This window comes from Gouania willdenowi, chromosome 22, assembly GCF_900634775.1.
Source record: "Gouania willdenowi chromosome 22, fGouWil2.1, whole genome shotgun sequence".
In the NCBI taxonomy this organism is placed as follows: domain Eukaryota; kingdom Metazoa; phylum Chordata; class Actinopteri; order Blenniiformes; family Gobiesocidae; genus Gouania; species Gouania willdenowi.
The window spans coordinates 20,902,341-20,927,575 of NC_041065.1; the positions used below are offsets into that span (position 1 = coordinate 20,902,341).

Sequence of the window (25,235 nt, forward strand, 5' to 3'; positions counted from 1 at the left end):
ACTCGTGACAAAATAGGAAACTATCCAAAAAAAAGTGAGAGTAAAGGAAGGTAAGTCTGGAGGATAGTGAAGGAAGTAGACAGAGGTAAAAGAAAGAGAGGATAGGAGGAGGCGGCAGGGAGGGGTAGAGAGGGAGGGAAGGAAGGCCTCGGTGACCTCACGTGACATGGGTTTTACCACTCACAGAGCGGAGTGTGAGTGTGTGTGTGAGTGTGCGTGTGTGTATGTGTATTTGTGTGTGTGTATGTGTGGAGGATGGCGAGGAGGATGCAGATAGACTGTGGCTTTGAGCCTTGTTACTAGCTCTGAGGCTTCCAGTCAGGCCACCGCCGCCATCGCTGGAGACAGACCACGCTTTCGGGCCAGCTTGAAAACCTCAGACCCTCAGCCTAAACCCGAGGACCTCCCTGTCAGCCTACTACACCACCGCCACCACCACCACCAGCAGCACCAGGCTCTATCAGGTGGGCCCCCTCTCTGCTCCGGCCCTGGTGAGTTCACCTCCAGCACCTGGAGACTCAAACTGTGGTGCTGCCTTAGAGCAACTGTCTGCTCCACAGTCCCAGTTTGTTTTGTATCTTTTCTCCCTTTGGCCTCCTTTGTCTTGTGCTGCTTACACATGCTGCCGCTGCAGCAGCAACGCTCTCTGCAAGCCTGTGGCTTTGGATTCCTGTGGTACTTACAAACCATAGCTTCTTGGTTGCATGCAGACTCTGAGCTCCAGGAGTTTTGTCCTCTTGTGCTCTTTCTTTTTCTCGTTTCTCTCGTATGGCTTTCTGCTTTAAATCCTCCTTGTTTTCTTCTTCTTCTTCTCCTCCGGAGGTCGTTAAAAGACTGTCTGCAGCCAGGGCTCACCATGGCATCCAACAGCATCTTTGACTCGTTCTCCAACTACAACAGCAGCCTACTGAGAGGTGAGTGCTGATCCTTACCTAACCCCATCCCACTCCTGGCCTGCTTTTTTTTTGAATGCACAGTAGGTTGTTTGGCTGCTTGTTTTTGGACATGGCAAACGCTGCATTCATCAGTCTGTCCATACACAGTGTGAGATTGTTGAAAACAGGAGTATAGATTTGCATGATAGCCCTCCACTCAGATGACAGATAGACTCCATCAAGGCCTCCTGTGCTATGGAGTGTTCTGCACTGCTTGATGGAGTCGGGCCATAATGGGATTCTCACCACAGGCATTCATTATGAGGTGAAAGTCGTCGCTCACTCTGTGAATATGAGCGCAAGAGGCTCCATGTGACCCAAGGCTTTACTGGAACAGAGCAATACAATAAAAGAGCAAAGAGGAAGAAAAAAAACACCTATTAGACTGTCTCGCTCTCTCTGCTTTACTTCCAGGAGGTACTTTTGGTCTGTGTGGTGAGGTGAGTGCACTATACTTGGCGATGCTTAAAGCTTAGCCTCAATGAGGGAGCCATTTGTTGCCATGACAATTCCAATCAGATGGCTTTTATACTCACAAAGGTTTCAGCAGTTGTGAGTGCCGCAGGAAGAAATAGTCTTAAACTTTTCAATATGTTTGTTCTTGAAAACGGTAGCAGAGACAAACAGTCCCTCTAATGCTGCTGCTTATTCCCTTTCATGAGGTCAATGACTGTATGCGGCCTACCAAGTGATTACATCACCATAACATTTGGGAATCATGATTTTTTTTTTTTTTTTTTAAGCCATTTAGTATGTACCATATGTAACTAAATGGAAAAAGCTTAGACAGGCTCTATGCTTTGTTTTACTTTAACTGTATTTTGATGACTTGACTATGATTAGAGATTGTGAACAACACAGATTCATGAACTTATGAAGACATTCTGTACGGTCAGAATCCCAGTGGACAGACATGTACGTAAATACTAAATAATGACACGTTTTTGATAACAAACAGTTTACTACAGTACGAATTAAGGTTATGGTATTATTGATAAGCAGGTCATTATTTTAAAGCAATTGACAACTCTTAAGAAGTGACTTTTGTCCACTTTTCTAATCAGGCATTGGGATTCTGACCGTTGGGATTATGTCATGCGTTTGAAAAGCACAGAACACCCTACACGGGTCACCATTTGTAGCAAAATCACTCCTACAATTAAAGAGCTAATACATTATATCCTTCTACTCGCTTTCTTCATATGTAAAATAAAATTAATAAATATAATAATATTTGGAAAAGGCATTAACAACCTTGGCACACCATGTAACCCTTTAAAAAGTCCCAATTTGTTACAAATATGGACAAATATATATAATACTATACTATATATTTCTATGTATCTTGTGATAAACATTTAGATAACTGATCTTTTAAAAAAAAAAAAAAAAGATATATTGGGTTGGGATGTTATTAGAAAGAGACTTCTCACAATGACAACTGTAAGCTATAGTTTTGGATTCAGAAAATTATTAACCATAAAGTAATTGATCTGGAAAGTTATTAAGCTATTGCATATTGTTTGAGTGCACAACCAAGGAACCTCTATTACTGTAAAATACACATTAAAATAAAATAAACTCCCCCATATTTGAGCTCCAACATGAATATTCTTCCTCCTCACATGAGAATAATGATGCATGAGAAATTTCCTAAATATCATGATATAACTTTTGGATGTTAATGATTGCTTTTTTTTTTTTTACACTCAAGCAGATCTAATGAAGCTACTTCCTAAAAAATGTAAAGAATCCATTTATAATAGAAGAACAGGTGGCATTTTTATGATGCCAGGATCCTAATATAATAATAGATAAATGATAATAGATGAAATAAAACAAAGAGTTCAATCTTGTCTCTGGCCTATGAAGTTTGAGAGACACTAAAGGTAACAATAACATTCAATATCGTGAGACTGGAGTCAAATTTGTATCTTGTTATTTGCTTCAATTTGTAGGCAGATAGGGATATTGATTATTATTGATTCAAAGAAATTAAATCTGTGCGTAAACAATCAATACAAAAACGTTACAAGAATTGTATGGATGTTTTACCTGAATAAACTGCACTGGATTTACTTTTGTCATTTGAGAAATCTCACACAATAATCACTTAATCAATGGGTCACTGATAATGATTGATATGGATTCAGATTGAAGAGGCTCAGTCGTTCCCTCTGTTCTCCAAACACACACTGAATGGGCCACTGAAAGGCCAGCGAGAACAAAAAAAAAGAACCCAACCTCTCTCTCTCTCTCTCTCTCTCGCTGCAGCCACAGGAGGAGCACCGGTTCATAATTGTTTGCAGAGTTAATCTTAAAAACCTCTGCAGCCTTAACGCACAGTCTGTTCCACACAAACACAATCATTGCAACTGGATTTCACAGAAAAACAATTCTTTAATTTACTCTTTGAAAAAACAACAACACACTCACATTGACTGGAGAAGATGATGTTCAACCAGAGGTCTAAAGAGTACTGACACTCAAGTACAAGTACATGTAAGTCATACATAAAATACTCAAGTACAAGTGAAAAGTAGCTCAATTAAATAGTACTCAAAATAAAAGTATGAGTTACTTTCACCCCCCTCGTTTATTTTTGGTAATAAATATTGCCACGGTTCCCTTGCATACAGTAAACATCTCATGTATAAACTTAAAAAGTAAAAGACCAAATCTTGCATGTGAACTTAATTTTTTTTCCACAAGTAAATGTTTTGCCAAAATGTATAATTATTTTTTTTAAATAAAATAAACAATGAATTCAATTAAAAAAAAATAAAAATAAGAACTTAATTAAAATGTACTCAGTAACTGTTGGGTGCAGAAATGTAACGCATTACTTTACTTTTTTTAAATGTATATATAAAAGTAAAATAACTGATTTAGAAATCTAATCAAAAAAGTGCAAGTACCCATAAAAGCAACGTGAGTACTTGTAATCCATTACTTTCAACTCTGTGTTCAACACACACACACGCACATACACACAGACGTATCTTCTCATATACCATAACATGACAGCTTCAGGTTAATGCATCCCCATTCATTTCTATTCCTCTACAGCCAATCAGAGCAGGAGGTAAAACTGCAGACACTATTTTAAACGTCAACCATCCATTGGAAACAATTAGTGAATGTGCAACGTCCTTTTACATTTGCTCTGCGAGGGAATAAAAGCCAAGTCATTAAATCCTCCCATTCAATCTGAAAGCATTTCGAATCGGGGCTACCTCATGTAAGGAGAGTACGTTGGTGGTTTGTTTAACAGCTTGTGTCACACAAGCAAAGCAATTTGGTAGAGTTAGGGTTTTTTTTTTTTTTTTTTTTTTTCATTTGGTTTCAAATCAAACTGAAATAAAGAGGAACGGTTACAGAAAATCAAGGAGACTGTTAAATATCTGGCTCCCCCAACCTCTGAGGTTAATATAGTGTGACATGAAGCTCATGGAAACCCCGCGTGCAGCTCTTTAGAAGTCAGGAAACGCTACTCTACGCCGCATCTCTTTCATTTAGGTCACTGGAGATGATTTCGATCTTAGCATCTTTTTTTTCCTCCTGCATGAATCTTTGCATTTGGATTTGAGCTAAAGAGGGAGAAACACGTAGAAAACCATGGCAGCACAAAGGCGCCACATTGATAGTTTTAATTTATCGCGACCTTGCAGTGCAGACAGGCAACACGTGTAAGCATGTGATGTGCTACATCACACGCACTTCGCGTGAGAAGCAAGAACACGGCTCACCTCAGAAACCTCAGGCTGATGTGCGACACATACATCAGAACAGGACGTGTTCAAGTGAGCACGGGACAAACTGCTATCAGTGTGAGTGCATCATAGACGGGTGGATGATAGCGACCACAATTAGGCTACACCTGCTAACCCTCACAGAACCACATTTTTCATCAGAAACCTGCATTTCTGTCAGAAGCTAAATGTGTCTGTCTTTCTGTCGTCACGTTTCCCTCAGTGTTCTGTGCATGTTAGTTTTATACTCCAAAGTTGTTTTTTTTCTTTTTTGTTGTTGTTGTTGTTCTTGTGGAGTGTTACGCTTTAGGGAGCCAGTTTCCTTTTGTGGTGGAGTATAAAAGGCCTGGGTTTATTAGGGTGGGAATGGTTTTATATGTTTGGCTTATTGCGCTGCATGAATGGGAGTGAGGGTTTGTGTGTGAGAAACCAGTGCTGCAGAGAGGTTATTTTGTAGGACTGTGGGAGGTGGTCTGGTTGGTGCCGCAAGTGCCAGAAAAAGGGAAAATCACAGTGTGAGAGAGGCTATTCATAACCCAGAGCCTGCGGGCCGTTGTGTTATTACGTTGTGTCCTAAAGTGATAATGTCTCTGAGCAGAATCATTCTTTTTTGCTTTTACTTCAATTTTTTAAAAGCTAATTTCCCCCCTTTTATAATTCTTTTGTTGCCTTAGAGATAGTCAAACTTAGGTTTTTTTTTCTTCTTCTTCTTTTGAAATGGTAAAGCAGGTCTCAATCTTTTGAGTAAATACATTATGAAAATACTTCTAAATACATGCATTCAAATATTTCACTTCCATTGCTTGATAAATATAGTGTTTTTAAATATTTTTTAAAGGTCTTTTTTTATTCTAGAACATTTACATCACACAATGTATTTATGTATTTATTTTAGGTTGCTTTATACATATTTTTCAAAAAGGTGAAATCTTAAATAAAAAACATCTTTCTGTGTTAAATGTAGGCTGGAATACAACACAGGGTTTAAATGAGTTAACATGTCATGGGTTAAATAGGGATAAATTAGTTAATATACACAATAAAAATCCACCAATAGAATCTATTCAATACAATTTAAGAAATAATTTGCACTTAATTTCAATACATAAATATCTATAAAATGGCGCAGGTATTTTAGTTTAATTTTAACCCATTTTGTGCACAAATACTTTAAAAAAAATGTTAGCCTGGTATGTCACTGGTGAATAATCTCTTTGTATTGATTTAACACTGTTTGCCTGAAAGATATTTTAACATATTATCTGTTGATCAAAAAAAAACACAAAAAAAAATAATAAATAAAAGTATCTGTTGATCTGTGAAATGTGCATATAGTCAAACAATCAACAAAAGATGAGCACTATGCTGTCCACTGTATTTCACAACAGTCCACTGTAATATTTAGTCAAATAAATAAAATAACTAAACGTAAACTATTGTTACTCATTGCAACACACAAAACAGCAGGATGGTTGCAAATACAAAGATTGAACAGAAAACGCATGAGCAATGAATGAAGCAATGAGCTTATGTTTTTCTTCATATCCAGTATGAAAGAGGATATTATACCGGCTGTTGTAATAGTTTCAGTTAGAAGCGGTAGTAGAATTGACCCATTTTACTTGATAAATCAGACACATTTTTTTTTACAGTGTAATAACTAATGAGTATTAAGGTAAAGATAGAGATGCACATTAAAGGTTAAAGTGGCATAAATCCCACCAACCCTGTTGCTGCTCCAGTGGGCAGTGATGGTCTGCTTTATCAAAGCCTCATTTGAGTCCTGCACCCAGCAGGGTCATGTGAGTGACCCCTAAAACCCAAAAACCAGGTGGCTGAAACCCGTAACCAAGTAAAAGCAAATATTAAAAATGTCATGACAGCCGCCAAGCAGTGAAATCCTGTCTCCAACTGAGCCGACTATAATATCTATTTATAAAGCTCTGACGGCTGTCTTGGACGGAGGGAGCGTTCTGGACTTCATTAGTCATAAAGGTTTTTTTTTTTTTCCTCTTCTTCTTCTTCTTCTTCGGGAACTTATTTACTTTTCAGTCTGTCTCGCTGCTTTCACCATCTGTCAACACGACTTTCTGGAGAACACTTTCAGGAGCAGCCAGAGATATAGCTTCCAGGTAGAGGGAGCAGTGAGGGAGGGGTGCCGCTGATTATGTGGTTGACTAATCCTAAAACTGCCTTCACAATCACTCGCCGTTGATTCAAAACACTTTCTCAAGGTTATACTTGTGTTAAGTGCAGTTGTAAATACAATTTTCTGGTGGTCGGCAAACAACCACAGGGCCGGCCTGGATCGTGTGGACTTATGTTGAATTACTTAAAATAAAAAAGGTGGTGTGAAAGGCTGAGACGCCAACATTCCCAGAGGAATAAAAAGAGATGAAAGGTGGACTGGATGTGTGCTATAGGTTTAGAGCAGCATCCACAACGTGTAGGAGGAGATCTACATAGATATAGATATAGATCAGAGATTTTATCACCTGGAGGCCAAAGAAAGATCAACAATCATCTCAGCATTTAGAATAAAAACCAAAATCTGAACAGCAACACGTGACACAGCAGTGGGTTTTGATAGCTGTTCTGTGCTTTTGTTGTTGTTTTGTGTATTTTTTTGAGTCAATTCTGTGTTTTGTTGTTGTTTTGGGAAATTTTTCTGAAATTTTGTATATTTTTGTTGTGATTTTGTTTGATTATGGAGTCAGTTAGTGTATTTTTATTTGTGTTTTTAATGGAATCATGTTTTGTGTTTTTTATGTCTTTCTGGGGTACTTTTTTTGTTAGGATCATTTTGTGTGGGTTTTTGGAGGTATTTTATGCATTTGCTTGGGGAGCTGCACGAAATCAGACCAGGGGACAAATGTTGCCCATGGGCCACCAGTTGTTCATGTCTGATATAGATATACAGTATCATAAAAGCCACAAATACACCCTCAATAAAGTTTTTAGGAGTCATATTGGATTTTTTTCTGTGATTTACATCAGTGTTGTCCTATGTACACCCAAGCCTTTATTTCTTATTGCAATTACCCCTTAGCTCATGTTTTATTTGTGTCTGCAGGCTCGTCTAAACTCTTTCCTGTGTCTCATCCAACATTAACCTTGAATTTAAGCCTTTTTATTCATTTATTTCTGATGTTTTGCTTGTTTTAGAATTTGGACTTCACCTTTTGGTGTATTTTAAAGAGTCACAAAATATTATTGTTGGATATGAAAAAAGTCTGTGTGCATGTAAAATTAAAAAAAAAGTCTATAATAAACTTACAAATATTCCTGTGTACATCCTGAGAGGTGTTCAAGTACCCCTATAGTACACATACCCCAGTTTTTCTGTTTTCATTTGTACAATTTCTGAAGTCATTTTGTGTATTTGTTTTGGGGACATGCTAAATTAGACGATTCATTTGGTTCATGTGGGACCAACAGGAAGAAAACTACTTTCAGAATAAAAGGCAACTAACTTAAAATATGCTTCAAAATAGGGATAATGAGGTGGAAATGATCACCATATAAAAAAAACTTCAATTTGCCCTGAAGTGAAACTCACACCGGATGCATTTATGAGTCCTCACGCTTGCTTTGCTTCTCTTACGAGCTGATAATACAAACCCTTCAAATGATTAAATCCACATCAGTGATCATGATCTCATTCACCTCGTGACCTAAACTACTCAAATGAATCACAATTTTCTTATTCCTAGCTCTGCTTCAAACCCACGCCCTGACCACAAACCAGCCCCAGAGCTTATTACACAGTAAGGCTGGCCCCTGCCCAGAGAGCAGGATGCTCATTTATTTAATATTAACCTAAATTTACACACAAATTGTGCAGATGTATGGGAATGGTTAAGGTTATACAAAGCAAGAAACGGCATGTAGATTCAGGGGAAAAGGTGAAAATACATAAGCTGTTGTTTCACATTAAGTTTGGATTCTTTTCAGCTACTTGTCGCGAGCGGTGACGTGACATTTCAATGAAATGGAGGAAACGTATTGTTTGGACTCCTCCCTGTAGCTTTGTCAACAACAACCTCCATCTGGCAGCGAGAAGCAAAATGTGCCCATGACTAAGCACGCCAGCACCACCAGTGTCAGCGCACTTTTGTTTTTAACATCATCCCAACCCACAAATTACTTTAATGGGCGGGCATGGAGCAGCTCAGCAGCACATAAAATGACTTAAACATATGTAGATCCCACATGTTCAACGACGCATCAGCAGACGGAGACCCTCCTTCTAAAAGGGGTAGTGAAGGAAGCAGGACGGGAGGGATTTATTTTATCATGTGTGAAAGTTTAGTGAAGATCTGAAGCCCCAAAGGAACTCACACTGTCACCATCAAAGGATTAAATCAAACGGGTTGTTTTTTTTCTTTTTCATCTGCAATAATCCTTCCTCCAGACTGGCTCTTCACTTCATTATGAGCAACTTTAATCATGCACAAAACATCCTCCAAGTCTGTCATTCGTCCCATAAGCAATAAAGAAAAGCCTAATTACGGTGGAGGAAAAATGCAGATAATGATAGGACGTGAGAGGCTCCAGGCTACAAAATGTTTTCGGATTCTCTTTTTTTTCCCAGAATTTCATTCTCTCAGCTTGTTTACATACAGCTAATTGTCGCATGCTGCAATAAAACATGTTTTTGGGATGCTTCTCTCCTGCCCTCAAACATAACTTTACCCACAGAGGATTGCTTGTGGAGACAGTGTTTCAAAAATGGGATTGTAGGTCTTTTCTAGACTAGTCTTTGGGGGCAAATTGTGTCAGTAATGGAGTAACTTGGAGTGCTTTCCCCCTCGCTGCACAGAAGGGCTGAAGATCGAAAATGTCATCTGCACCATTAAATGTCGAATTGGCACAATGCCGTTGTAATTGCTTGTTTTTGTGTTAGCAAGTCCATTCCTTTTGAATAACATGGAACACTCATGTTTGGGATTTTCAAATTAACCATCATTATTAGATCAGCATGAGATAAAATGGAGTGTATAGAAAATTTCAACCAGATTTGTGCCACCTAGAGGTGCATTCCCCAGGAAGTCCAGATATGGACTGTAACAGTATGGCTGATGCTGCAATAAAAACATTAATGTTTATGTGATTTATGGGCCTTCAAATGCACTTTTATAAGTCAGAAGTCTAAAAATCAAGAGTTTCAAGTGTTTTGCTCTGACTACAGAAATACAGCTCATACCGTTTTCACTCATTTGCATGCCCCTCCCTCTCCACAGACTCTACGCTAAAATTACGGCCTCAATTGTAGCCTGACGGCAGCTTGTAGCGAGCGGTGACGTGACATTTGAATGAAATGGGGGAAAGGTATTGTTTGGACTCCTCCCTGCAGCTTTGTCAACAACTACCTCCATCCGGCAGCGAGAAGCAAAATGTGCCCATGACTAAGCACGCCAGCACCACCAGTGTCAGCGCACTTTTGTGTTACAATGACCAGCTGTTGTCCACCCATTTAAGATGATTCCGGGGTTATTCCGTAATGAAATCAGCTTTAATATAGTTAAGATAGGAGTGAAAAATGTCACATTGATTGAATCAGGCAGCCTTTGTTAGGATACTTATTGATACTTTAACATCCCTGTCCTCCTAAAGCACTGAGATAGCAATGTGATGTTTGCCTATGGTTCTTTTAAACACTGGAATCTGTTTTGGAGAGTACTGCCTTGGGGCCCACATTGTGGAGATGAGGCGTTAAAGTTTTTCACTTTGCCCTTTTTCTTAGAAATGTTGAGGAAGAGAAATGACGAATTCAGCTATTTGTATAATTTATAAATTTGGCTTGCATTTGCAGGATTTTTTTTTTCCAGGGGGTGATTCTTAATTTGAATACAGATCATAAATAAAGGACCTCAACTTCATTTTGATATGCAGTATTTTGTTTTAACCGGAATGTGTCAAAAAATAATTTAAAAAATAAAAACTGCCACAGGGAAAAACAGGAGAATTTCCCAACATTGATGAACAAAGCAAACCCCCCAAAAAAGAGAATTATCATAATTCTGCAAATTGAAGCAAAGTTCAGTTTTATTTTCTCTTCTTCAGATTAAATATTCAGATTTTTTTAGTGGTTTGTTTTTACAACATCGTAAAAAAAAAAAAAAAGTAGTTTACGAGATGGCCCATCCTCCCTGTAATGCAGCAGGTTTTTGCCCTGAAGTAAACTTTGGAGAGCTCGTGCTTTCTCTGCAGCTGCTCACTTCCATTGGCGCATTAGGAAACACCGTGCAGGGATTCCCCCTCAGCTGTGCAGCAGAAGTGGCCCCTCCATTGGTTTTGTTCTCCATAGTCTGTCTGCAGTGAGGTCACTCTGTCTGCAGCAAATACCATTCTCATGGGTGCAGAGTACACATCACGAGCACAGGGAAGTTCACGGTATACACACTCACATGCAATGGTATGTATTGCCTACACTGCCACACACGTGCTGGTCCTCATGCTGAGTCAGCTGGATGACCTTGCAGCTTTCCTCTTCCTAAATCCTGTCTGACCTCACCATAACAGCCAGTCAGGACTAACATATGGTCTATTGAAGCCTCAGTTCAACAGAATTACTCACATACTGTCCAACAACATAACACTTTCTCAAAAAATATCAGCAGCTGTCGTTTTATTAGGTGTCTCAAGCTACAAAAATATTTGACTACCGTGTGCTGACAAGACTCAGTTTTATACCAGTGAGAGCAAAACTGTAGTGTTCACAGTTCTCATAGTCTTTCTGTCGTGTGCCCTGGGCAGTGCTAAATCTGGGGTCATTTAGTGTGTAAAAGACATAAACAAGGACCAATGACTGAACCACACGCAGCTCACCAACAGATGAGCTTATCAGTTTTGATCATTGGGTCTTTGGTTCAGAAAAGGATATTAAAAAAACAAAAAAAGGTTAAAAAAAATTCAAGAATTAGGATTGAAATTCAAGGCATTTTAAGGGTCAAAAAGGGATAAACATCTTAAAAAAGAGCTGATTATCATTTTCTGTTCCAAAAATTAAAAAAAGAAGACAGAAAGAAAAAAAAACTGTCTGTTTTTTTCCATATTGTGCAACCAGAAGTTGCCGTTTTCAAAGTAAAAGCACGTTTGAGGTCTCAGTAGGCTGTCAGCCAGCTGCCCTAATGGTAGCTTTGTACTTTGATTTGCTATAATTCAGCACATGGAAGGGCTACGGGTCAGTGTATGTTTTGGTCCTTGGATCTTTCCATTCAAAAAAAGATATCTATCTATAAAGCAAGGAATCTCTGTCTGTCTGTCTGTGTGTGTGTGTGTGTGTGTGTGTGTGTGTGTGTGTGTGTGTGTGTGTGTGTGTGTGTGTGTGTGTGTGTGTGTGTGTGTGTGTGTGTGTGTGTGTGTGTGTGTGTGTGTGTGTTCTTCAAATTACTCTGAGGATCAGGATCAGACTTACCTGAGACTTTCAACATGGCTGCTGCTTGGTTCAAGGGTGTGTGACATCAGATTGTTTGGACTGCAGTGATATACCACTAATAAATGATTTCATAAAATTTTCCACCGGAGCGGAGCCACCACAGTCACCTGCGCACAAGAGCCAATCGGCAGAACAGAAGAGAGATAGATCAGCGGGGTCCGTGTGTATGTGTGTGTGTGTGTGTGTGTGAGAATGTCTGCATGTTTATGCTTCCATCCATCCACTCTTCATCATATTCATGTCTTTTAAGGCTCTTATTAAATAAATAGTCTCGGATGGAGTCCGGGCGAGGGCGCACGGTGGCTTAGTGGTTAGCACGTCCGCCTCACAGCAACTCTGCATCCAATCGACATCCAAACTCTAACCAATATTAGAAATGATTCTGATTTATTGCATACTTAAGAGCTCATAGAAGGCCGCTCGCTAGCTGTCAAATCTTCCTCAAAATCTCAATCTACGTGATCTCGCCGGATGTTCCTTCCAACATCTTAGTTCTGTTGTTTGATGAGTTCATGGGATCGCTTCATTTGACTCAATTTAACAAGCAACACACTAAACTCAATTTCTGAGGAATGAGTGCTGCATGAACAATTAATGACACCTTGGTGACTGACTAAGGATATGAACGTAGAAGTCAACGTGTTTGTCAAGGCTGCATCAGATCTTTTGCATTATCAGCTACTTTGTGCACTTTAGTTAATCTTCATCAATGCTGGATTATCAAATTGCTTTGGACACTAAGGACAGGATGATATTCATGCACAGTCTTAAGACACAGAGGGTTGTTCATCTTTACAGATACCTGGAAGGAAGCCGTTTCTGTCCCAACTTTCTCCCTTTAATCACTGTGATGCCATAAGACACAAACAGCAGGAGATATACAGTTTGACTGACCTAACCACCAGGCTGTGTCCACAAACGCTCCTTCTCATCACTGCGCTGTTAGCCTGTCGTTAGCCATCAGAGCACTAGAATGCAGTTACAGCAAAAACCCTAATGGACACCTCGGGTTCTGAGTCAAAGAGGGGAAAGTCCTGCCTCACTGTGGAGGCTCCACATGCCACGAGAGCTGACGGTACACGAGCAACGTCACTACTGATTAGTGACAGAGATGATGAGAGGAAACATTCTCTCATCCCGGACACACGAGTGGTTTTCCAGACTCCAAAATGTCCAAAATGTAACTGCAGCAGCTACTGGTGCTGCAATGGTGGAACACTGACAATAATTAAAGTATCCAGTTGGGTTAGCTTAATATTCAACTGGTAATTGAGACTAAATATACATTTGACAAAGACATTAGATGTGAGATCAACTTTCATTTAATTTGCTATCACATCACATGCTTGACTGATCAATTACTCTTCATAGGTTTCAGTGCAGGATAAATAACTACTTTTTGTGATTTGTTTTCCAGAGCTGCACCACACCCTTGTTTCTTTTATGATAAAAGTCCTGAAGGGCAAGCCAGATACTTTCCAAGAAGTTGTCTCATGTTTGTGGAGAAAAGTGGTGTGGCCACTGGTCAGGAAACCAGCGCTAAGTTCTTGCTCGAATCCATTCAAGTGGTGCAGTGAGTCAGATGGCAATGGAGAATCTAGGTAATAGATGCAAATTCAATATCATAGCTCCCTTTGAAGTGCATTTGTACCTAAATGAGTGTGACAGAGCACCAAATGACCCGGTGAAAGGAGTATTTTTGAGTGAGCTAAAAGGACAGAGAAAACACTGATGTGATGAACTTTGACAAATTCAAGACGTATAGATGCAATCGATTTGTATGACGAAGAAGATTACAGCAGTGGTCTTCTGGCTCAGTTCCCTGTTGACTACGACGAGGATGTTGTGTCGCGTTCAGGTGGTAGGAGACATGCTTCCTTGTGTTGCTTCACAGCTCAAAGCAGCAGCGACCTTGTATCAAAAAGTAACAACATGTGGCTTTTGTTGCGGGGGAGAATAATCATTGGCATTCACATGTTACCACATCAAAGGTCTTCATCCTGATGAGGCTAAACAAGAGCAGACCAACCGGCTTCCTCATCCTCACCCAATTCTCCATAATTAGTCCATTTTTTAAAGTGACATTTCCTCTTCATTGATTTTCCCTCTCTTCAATACTCAATTCTGTTTTACTTGTATGGTTTGCAATGAGCGGCAACAGCCACACAAAGAGGCATTGTCCGCTGGTAAAAATGTGGTTTACAGGCTGTGCTATAATGGCTCAGTGGTTGCTGGAAGCTATGCTGACTTCCTAATATTCGGCCCACATGCGATTTCATTTGAGAAATAGCCTGAGCTTCAGGGCTTTTTTGTATGCAAAAGAAGTGCCTCATAACTTATTCTTTAAGCCGACTAACCCCGGCTCCTTGACTCCCCGCTCCTCACCTCTTCTCTGGTGGTGCGACTATATTTGTGTGGGCTCTCCAGTGATGGAGGAGCAGACGCAGGCTGCGTTGCCAATCAAACATGTTTGGGGGGCTGTCAGACTGAACGGCTTCCAGCGCTGCAAAGTGTCTCCTCCCCTTGTCGTTGGGATCTGTTTGATCTGACAGAGAGACTCCATTAGAGACACAGGCAAGTTCAACTGCTGGGAGGTTGGGTGGCTTCAGCAGTCAGAGGAGGAAAAGGTTTGCACACACATTGTCTGGTTGCAATCTTAGTGCCTCTGCTGTATATCTATAAATGCCTCTGAAGCCTTTGAGTAGGTGTGCAGCTACGCTGACACATTTCACGGCTTTCTTGGCCAAAGTGATGATGATGATGCCTCGGCTAATGACTTCATAGCGATAGAGAGCGACAGGTTGGCCGAGCAACACACGCCATAGTTTTTCCTCCGTCTCCTGGCGCGGTGGTGATGACCTCATAAACCCACGACGCAGTCCAGCGAGACAAACTGGTGTCAGAGAGGACGGTTTGATAAATAAGCATCAGTGGTTCAGCCACAGACAGTCAATGCACTCCCTTTGTTGAATGTGGCGACAAAAACTTCCACTAAACAAGGAAACAGCTCCGACAAGTGATTCTTGGAGTCGGCTTCATGAGTAATACAAGGCGGATTAGATGTTTCACCTCATGGCTGTTAGAAAGGGAAAGAAGAGAAGGGAGATGTTGTGGCTCCTTTGAAAGATCGGGCAGCTGATCGGTGTGTGGCAGCTGAGTCCTGGCACGGCGCTGGTTCTGCAGTTGTTTGGCAGTTAAACTGTCACTGGCAGGAACTGTAAATCTTTTGCAGAAGGTGAACACAGTATGGCAGCTCCTCCACTGGTGTCCCTGTGTGTATGTGTGTGTGTGTGTCTGTGAGTTTTCAATCTCTTCCAGGCTTTAAGGTTTCAGCCCATCCTAGGACAGCTTTACTGTCAGTGTGTGTGTGTGTGTGTGTGTCAGTAGGGGTTGGGGGGTGCTGTCACTTTGGCAACACAACTGCACATATTGTAGCGATTACCACAGCGGAAAAATGTTTTTCTGCAACATGCAATTACTACAGATTACAGATTGCCGTCCTTGCATCAGAAGCTCTCGCCAGAAACACTGCGTTCGTGTGCACATGTGGATTTGTGTGCGTGTACCGTTACACACACACACACACACACACACAGGCAGTGACACAAAGACAAAGAAAGATGAGAAATGATTATAGCTTACACTAAAAACCACAACTAAGAAAGAACGGGCGGGAGCTGACGCATTTATGGGACGCATTTAGATTGAAACTCTGTCATTCAGGGGTGAAGAAAAGGAGATCAAGTTCCGAATAAGGAATAGTATACATTGTGTGTGCATTTGCACAGCTGTATTAACAGTGACACATGTTATTATTGGATCTACATTGTCCTACAGGTTGCCAAGTCACCCTAAAAATCAAAACAGTGCTTACAAGTCACACTAAACAATGTCACCCAATAGTGGTTCCCCGCAAAAAAGCAGAGCCCTTTTTACAATCCCACCAGATCAAAACTCAGCCCCAGAGCACTCCTATAATAGCACCCGGGCCTTTTGGTGGGTTCGCTACTCTTAGTGGGTTTCCAAAGGATAAACAGCCGTGTAAACCACATCACAAAGGCTGGACTGTCATCGTCGGGTGAGTCTACCCAATGGATGATGTGAGGGCGGAGCGGCTGTGACACTGAGGTTTAGGCCGAAGTCCCCCACTCCACCCTGTCAGACCTGCTTTGGGTGTAGGGTGTGCCACTAATCTGCAGCTGGAAGAAGGCAGGATGTTCAAATCCTGAACACAGCAAACTTATTGGATCACTTATAGTACGTTACGTGACTATTAATACCAATAGGATGATTGGACAAAGCAATACCATTAGTGCTTCCTATAGATCATTGACTCCATTGATGACTTTGGAAATATTTGGCTTATGAAATTCTTATTCTGACATGTTATTTCCAGTTCAGCTCCAACAGAATGGCCTAAACACATTGTACAGTGTAACCACATGTTAATGATTAATCTCCTTTAAAGAGCATCACTTTATGAAAGCCAAATACATCCTTTTCAGTTATCTCTGCATCACATTGTGTTATAATGATTAGACAATACTAATGAGTTTGTGTACTTGTGAAGATTAACGTGTTTGTTGTATTTTGCTTGTCAAATACAAAAAAAAATGTCTATAGTTTAACAAAAAACGTGTTAATTTCGAAAGTTAAACTTTTGAAATTATTGAATCATATTCAGTTGAAAACAAACTTGCCTTATTTAATATAGAAAATTCTAATTTATTTGACGCTTTATTTTATTAATTCAGGTTCAGAATACTTTTTTCATCCCAGATGAGAAATTAATCATAGGAAAGATGGGAAAAAAGGCATCAGGATAGGAAAGAGGTCCCTAATCCAATAAATGGTCCAAAAACTGCTAGAATCAATTACACTTTATCACCTAACAGGGTTCTGCATTAATACCGCTCTTTCAAATACATCAGAAAACAGAAACACCAGCCATTGTTCTTATATAATTTTTTGAAAGCATATTCAGTTTAAAGACAAATGAGTAGGACAAAGGTCAAATTAATTATCCTTCCTGACTCAGCTTTGGGGGGCTCCAGTGGCTTATAGGGCCCTATGCAGCTGCATAGTCAGCATATAGCCAAAAACGCCACTTGTAATGCTGAAAACAATTAAACAAATATTTTCTCTTGGCTATGTTTTCACATGATTTGATACCACAAGTTATAGATTATGTAAAAGTTAGCTTAATACATAAGCTAATTAGAGTCTAGCTCTTTCTGTCAACATCAAAACCCGCAAACGACAGTAATTGGTTTAATTTTCCGGAGATTAATTTTACTGCTTCATCAAATTTTCAAGTTAAAATCAAAATGTAAATAATCTTTTACATCGTGAATCTGTGTATGGTTCGTTCTGGTTATTACATTTAAAGATGGCAAGGTACAACGTAATTTTGGCATTTTTGCGAGTTGTCCCCCACAAGCCTTTACTGTTGAACTATGCATAGAGAAGCAATAATATTTTGAAGGCGGGATTGCACGACTAAGATTTTGTGAAGCTTGGATAGCGTTACCTCAGTAATAAAACAATATATAGCTCTCGCCTAATAACTTCCCCGTAAATAACTAAATATCACACAAACAAAACAAGATTTTGCCTTTTTCTCATTTTAATTTAAAGAAAGAAAAACACCGCTTATCTGGCTTTTTGGAATAACCAAAGGGCCAACCATACTCGGATTAGCTCGGAACAAATTTAAACAGTTTCCACTGAGGATTAAAGCTTAGTATGAAAGTACTTTAAAGTAAATAAGTTGAATTTCTTCGACTGCTGCTCTGGGAGAACCATCCAAGTGCCCAGCCTACCAAACTCATAATGCATTCATTACGGTGTGAGGCATCAGATGGACAAATGCATGCCTGGTATCATTGAAAAAGTGTAGTCCTTAAGAAGCCCATTTACATTTAGCAGACAGAAATCAAACAGAGTTGGAGTCGTCCCCCAACAGCCATTAAGTTGCTCAATTGATTCGCAGCGCCTTTAATAAGCCCCTGGCTCCGCTCTGGACCTCCTATAAAATGTAAGCAGGGTATTAAAGATGCATGAGATGAATGTGCTCATTGTCTCTTTTTGGTGACTGCTGTATCTGTTCATCATGCTTACATAGTAATTAGCTGCTGGCTTTGGAAACGTCACATCATCCCTTCGTCCTGTGGATAAAATACACTCTAAATTCCCAACTCCTAAACACTTACTGTCCTCAGGAAGAGCACGAAAGAGCCAAAGAAAGCTTTGGAAACAAAGATTTTAGACACATGAAACACAGTCTGAGTGCACAAATGAGTTCAAACTAACAAAGACATTCATGTAGCAGACAGATTTATACGATCAAAATTGTTCAATCTGGTTTCTATTTTCTTGTCTTGACATCAAAATGGACAAAAATGACCGCCAACTGTGATGTGCTGACACGTAGTGTAATCAAAATTTGAGAAGGAATCAGCCATCAGAGCAGCAAGAGGCCAAAAACCCAAACAGTCTGCACCCACGCGCTGTTGTTTAAAAGTTTCTCTATATACTGGTGTATATAAACACTCTGACGCTAGAGAAAGACTTGGCTTTGAGGGCACTGGCACAAATGGCTTTGGTGGCTTGCATCATGCTTGGAAGTCTAATCACACAAAACTCTTGACATATCAAAGCTGAAAAAGTGGAATATGAAAAGAGAGAGAGAGGGAGAGAGAGAGGGAAGAGTAAACAGGCTTGGCGTCCCAGACAGCCACCGCAAAATTCATCATTCATACAACAAACCAGCCCAAGCCCCAAAGTAGAGCTAATTTAATCCAAGAGGAATAAAACCTCATTTCATAGAAGTCGTCCTCCAAGAGCGCTCACATTTCCACCGAGCAGAAAACCCCCGGATGAAATCCGAGTCGACTCTTTTCGGAAGGAATGCATTCGGTGGGTTGAGGGCTGGAGCTCGCCCTGTAATTTGTGAATGCACAGAAATGTGTGACTGCCACAGCTTCTCTAAAGATAGAAATCTTTTTCTTATGTCATCGGCGAACCTCAAACTACTCTTAATTGCCCTCGTAGACCCCTTTTCTAAATGAATAGCCGCCCATCTGCAGGCTTATGGGTGCACGGCTGAAAATAGCCCTGGAGTTTACACAGCCTAATAGATCATATTCAGGAAGCGAGAGGGTATAACTTTATAGGAGTCTTGTTGCATCTTAGACTACATTCTTTGTATCAAAGAGGCTTTAATGTGGCACCGAATATAGTGTGGATGGTGTTTAGAGGCAGGTCCACCCTCACTGACCCTAGAGGCTTGACCTTTAACACTTTAACAACCAAATAATAAGATTCCCTTTGGTTTTTAAAGGAGCGTTTGCTGACTGGATACTTCACAGTGTCCTTTAGACCAACATCATCATAAGATTATGATTGGGTTGAGAAGCACTTCAAGTTTTTGTTCAGTAAACGATGCTGTGACTTCTTGATTTTTATCTCAAGTGGTTTGTTTTCTATCGCTGATGTTTCTGAGCTGGGTCCAGAGGGTTTTGCACATCCTCCAGAACTTCTGTATTAATTTCAGACTGGAGCAACTCAGATCATTAAAAATCACTCAGGGGCACGGCGTGCTCTGTTTTCAATGCCTGTGCGGCTGAAACTGTAGAAACTGCATGTTGAAATGTGCAGGTCTAAATGTGACAGGCGCCCGCAGCGCACATTAAGGCTGAGCGGGGTACACCAGGGGCGTGTGGTCACGTTTTAATATTAAATTGGAGCTGCAGGATGACTAAAATATCACCAGCAATGTCACTGTCCAAGCCCAGCTGTGCTCAAAATAGAGACTGTACGATAGGTGATCTGATATTATGTTGCACTCGGTTGCTGTTAACCCTTAATGAACTGAAATTTTTATAGTATCAAAGCGCCATGTGATTTATTATAGCTATACATGAAGAAATTTAGCTGCAGGCATCACAAACTAAAGACAAAATGTTAAATCATATCACTTAAGACAATGGTTCTTAAACTTTTTTAGCTCTAGTACCCCATTTCTCTTATTACTGAATCCATGTACCCACTTTTTCTAACGACACATTTTGCTTAGAAAACTATTTAAAAACAACCATAGAGCACAAAGATGGAATAAACAAGTGATAACACGCATTTTAAAGAGTCTCATTTTATAAATAAGTGGAAAGAAACAGTATTTAGTGCAGTGGTTCCCAACCTTTTTTGATAATGACCCCATTTTGATATGATTTGATTTAAGCTCAGACATTTTTTTTTTTTAAACTGCATTTTAGTTGAAATGCATTTATATTTCCCAAAGTGAAAGTATAAAAATACAGTTGTTTAATATTGTTGCTTTAATCTAAAAAAAAAAAAATAATAATAATAATAATAATAATAATAATAATATTTTTTTAGAAATTTCAGACGACCCCACATGGGGTCCCAACCCCAAGGTTGAAAAACATTGATTAAGTGGCTCCTGAATAGATTTATTTCTATGGTTTTTATCATTTCCGGTCATCTCACGCCTGGAGGGGGACCCAGACTGACACTTTATTTGTTCATTTTCCTACATAACCCTAAACCTTCCTACATACAACACAGAAAACTGAACACAAAGTAGATTTATTGCATCAGCATAGTGTCTGCCAGACAAAGATCTCAAAGCAGACTTGGATTTAAAAAATGATGCCCAAGCTTTGATGTGGAATATTGTAGATGAAGAGGGTCAAGAAAGAAAATCGTAAAAAAAAAAAAAAAAATATGCAAGTCCCTTCCCTTCAAAATCTGAATATTTTGATGAAAAAGTCCCCAACTTATTGCAGGCAAAGGTTAATGTTCTCAACAGGAATATAAGGCAACATGGATTAACTTGTTAAATGGTTTGACCAACAACTTCCTTTATGTACCTCATTAATATAACAGAAGATAATTGCAGTGTTTTCACTTTAAGATAATTATTCACATTAAAGCAGATTGCAATGTGTACACACAGAGCATCACTCATGCAAACCATGTACAGGCAACACCATCAGCCTTTTTTCTCAGATTATGAACCCAAGACTTTATACCTGTGAGGCTCTACTCTGCACATGATAATATCAAACCTTAAAAAGTCAAACAGGGCACGAGGATGGCAACCGTATACTGTCATGGTCCAAGTTGTGGAGAAGATTGGAGGAAGATCTAAGGAGATGATTTCATTTATTTCCTTAAATGATTTGTTAGCATTCAGTCACTATACTGTTTAGTGTTTAAAGCAAAATATTTAATTCCTGCTGCAAATGAAGCTGAGATCTGTATTATTTACCATTTTATATTTACATAAATACCAGATTCATGTTGTCGCTGATTTAAGGGATAGAAACACGTTTGCAGCCTCGTTAAACACGGTTTGCTGCCATTCCTGAAGACTATTGTGTGTTGCATTTTGCTGGTATTTTCACTCATTCAGTTTCCGTTAATGAGCATCTTTAATTGCAACGAGGCCACAAAATCTGTCTTTTTATGGACACAAAGAAATGAAAAGGTGACGGTCTGAATGAGTTTATATTGTTCCCATGCAATGAATAATGAAAGTCAGCTTAGACTTAATATTGAGGCAGGAAACAATGAATAAATGTGACTTTGATTGTGTCAGGGATTTTAGATTACTAGTGTTAGAAAATAAAAAACTTATATCCTATATGGGATCCTAAGTGTTGACATTTACATCATGTTTTCACTGAATTGATGTTTTACCATCCAATTAATTAAATTTTAAAAGCCCTTTAATCGTAATTTTTATAATGAACTTTGTTATTTTAAAAAAAAAAAAAAAAAAAAGTCTTTATTTAGCACATTAAGTATTGCATAATGCACTATAGGACACCAGCAATGTTGTCTTACGAGCTGAACTGTCTCATATTCCATATGTCCTTTTTATTTAATAAGTGACTGTCATAGGTTTTTAAAGTGTAACTGTACAGAAACATTTCTCAAACATTTGTTTCCCATGCAGCCAAGCATCTGCCTATCTGAGAATCCCAAACCTCCCTTAAACCTACAAAAAAACAAAAAAAAAAACTCCAAAAGAAAAAGAACTAAAACACCAAACTATTTTGTTTCAGACAGCCGTCATTAAACTATTTATGCCATATTTTTTGAATGATCACTGTTTGGTCTGTCATGTTTACACAGATTTTTATAAACTTTTTTTTACATTTCTCTACAAAATGTGTTTTATTTCCTCTGAATTGAAACTAAGCAACATATTTGTATTTAGTTTACATTTTTATGTCATATTTAAGGTTGAGCCAATATGAAATAATTAAAGCCTGTATACATTGAGTTTGACATGTAATGTTAACTTTGGCTTTTTCCTTTGCAGCAGCAGCAGCAACGCTGTTTGTAGCCACATATACAGCCACAGTAAATAAATAAAAAAGGTATATATTTATAGGTTTAACGCCACAACCTTCAACAAACACAACTGTGTTTCATTTACATGTTCCTTTTTCTTCATCATTCACATCATATAGCTTTGATCAGCACTGAAAGGGGGAAAAAACACACATGTGACTATACAAAAGGACTTGAATGCCCTTTTTTCCATTGTGAATTTTAAATGATTAAAAATCACATTTAAGATGGATTTTATCCCCAGTTATTTAAACAATTGTTACACAAAGTAAAATAAAGTTGTACTTTAACTTGCCTCAAAATATACATCTGCAGTCAAAGCTTGAAAAAACAAAGAAAGATTAATTAAGTAGACTGAACTAAAATCTACTAAATAATGAATTTTGACTCATAAAATGGACATTTAATGAACAGAAATTAACCAAAAAAAAAACTATCACGAATATGGTTTTTATTTATTTTTTCTATTTTTTAAAAAAGAAATTGTGTCAAAGTTTTATCCAAACTATTCACATGCGATTTCTAAAGTCTAATTAAACACAGATCACTGTCCGATCACAAAGTTCTGCTTTATTCTCTGAAGACGTGCAACGTCTGCCTCACACAGTGAGAGCTGAAAGCCATTGACAAGACAAATACGCCAACTAGCGTCGGAAAGGCGCACAGTGGAAGGCGCGCACGCTCATCCATCTCATCCATCTGCAGGTTGGATTGATTTGAGAAGTTTGCCTTAATGTCTCTCTTCACTGTCGTGCCGGCAACCCATATTTACAATAAAAAATAATTTGCTGATTTCATACATCCCTAGGCCATCTCGATGAAACCTCAGTTTAGTCATCCGATGATAAAAGCAGCTCATATTAAAGCAGATATAATAAAATTGTGTGTGTAAAATGAGCACAAATACACATGTTGTATTTTACATAATATAACATTTCAACTTAGATTTTTTTTTTTCAGGCTAAAATGTCATTGGGTCAAATAGAGTTTGTTTTCTTTTTATTAAAACACTCATTTTCAAAGCGTAAAACCCCATTGACAGAGTTGCGTCATGTTGAAAAGTTTGCGTAAAAGCTGTAAAAATCCATCCAAATCCAATTAATTCATCCTCACGAATTCTCTAAACTGGCTCCTGAATTCTCAAATATGTTAACGTCTTGTGTGTTTCACATAAAGGCGCAGATATGTATGAATAATTCAGAGCTGAGTGGGAGCAGGGCAACACTTTGATTGGCCTGATGTAAAGCCCAGCCCTGCAGATTCATTGGTGGAAATCATCTCAGCACTCCCAACCACTAAATGCTAAAATGAGTGGGGTGAAATAACGTCGCGGCACTCCACTCAGTCTCTCGTTGCCCTTCGTGCGCACAGGAGGATAAACTTTTAAAAGGAAACCAGGAGCGACAGCAGCTGTTCCTCCTCCCACCCCACCTTTTCCTCCGCTGTGCGGTGCCTTTGTGGGCAGAGCCGCCGGTTCATGCGACTGCAACAACTTTTACGCGCGGAAAGGAAAACCCGCTGTCTCAGCTGTAGTTTAATTTTAGATCACTCCTTTTCATACTTATGTGTTTTTCTGCTTTTTTGACTTTTGGCTCCAGACTTGCCTCGTGTTTTATAGTTTAAACCGTCCTATTAAATTGTGCCATTCAACCGGAATCGCTCAGATCCTGGATCATCTGGTTTGTCGCCGAAAGGCAATATCTTTTTTTTTTTTTTTTAGGGAAGTCAACAAAACTACTTTTTGTGTGGATCCCAAATAGCTGGTAAACTGTTTGTGCGCGTGCCAACGTGTGCTGTGGCAAGTTCAGCACCGAGAGAGACTTTGGAGAGCTTCTGCTTTTTGGTTGACATTTTCTTTTTAATGCTGCACCGACATTAAAAATGAACTAATGTTTGTCAATTTTACGCATCCCGTGCAGATGATCTATAGCTCTGCTGTTACCAGAGTTTAGTGTTTCTGTTGAAGCAGAGAACACACACCGAGTGCCCATCATCCCTGCGCGCCCCCGCGGAGGACTCTGAAAACAGACTTTTTGGATAATAGAAAAAAAGAAGAGGAATCTTTCTCTAACTTAGCAGGCCAGATTTTCTGACACCACATCAGTCCCGTGGCGCTGACCCAAGCTGTTGTGATGCATATTCCCGTAGAGCCGCCCACAACCAGACGGTTCACGCCGCCCTCCACGTCCTTCTCCTGCAGCAAACTCGGAGACAGCAACGGGACCATGGCCACCCCGGGGCCTCTGAGGTCAAGGCCGGACACCAGGAACGTCGTGGACGTCCTAGCGGACCACGCTGGTGAACTAGTGCGCACCGACAGCCCCAACTTCCTCTGCTCCGTGCTGCCGTCTCACTGGAGGTGCAACAAGACGCTGCCGGTGGCTTTCAAGGCAAGACGCACAAGCTCAAACATATTTATCTTTATTCTAATAACGCACTGTAACTAAAAGGCACGCACTAGTTGCAACAAAAATTATAGTTGCAAAACGAGTCATTTCAATTTAATTAGAATTTAAAAGATCACTAGCCTGTGATTTATTTAATTACCGAAAGCAGATGAGGATGAGTTTTTACTTTCTGTGCATAATTTGTTAAAGTGGGGATCATCTCTGATTCAAGATGCTTTAGGCCACGAGGACTAATATTTTAAACAAGGATGATTACATATATTTGTAGTCAAAGCATTACAGCAAATAATAGTTATTAATTTTACATGATTAT

The 25,235-nt window shown here is 39.4% G+C and overlaps 1 protein-coding gene across 4 annotated transcripts in view; it reads left to right on the forward strand.

The window, feature by feature from the left end:
- The first annotated feature begins 255 nt into the window (after nt 1–255).
- runx3 (RUNX family transcription factor 3) overlaps nt 256–25,235 on the forward strand; it is a 57,759-nt gene continuing 32,779 nt past the window's right edge. For 2 of the 4 annotated variants that reach the window (XM_028437780.1, XM_028437783.1), the window contains exons 1-3: nt 256–491; nt 823–914; nt 24,663–24,904. In XM_028437780.1, coding sequence (XP_028293581.1) covers nt 857–914; nt 24,663–24,904 — 300 coding nt within the window. In that variant the 5' untranslated portion in view covers nt 256–491; nt 823–856. Of the gene's footprint in view, nt 492–810; nt 915–24,662; nt 24,905–25,235 lie in introns of those variants that run through there. The other 2 variants (XM_028437782.1, XM_028437781.1) reach the window with 2 other exon arrangements.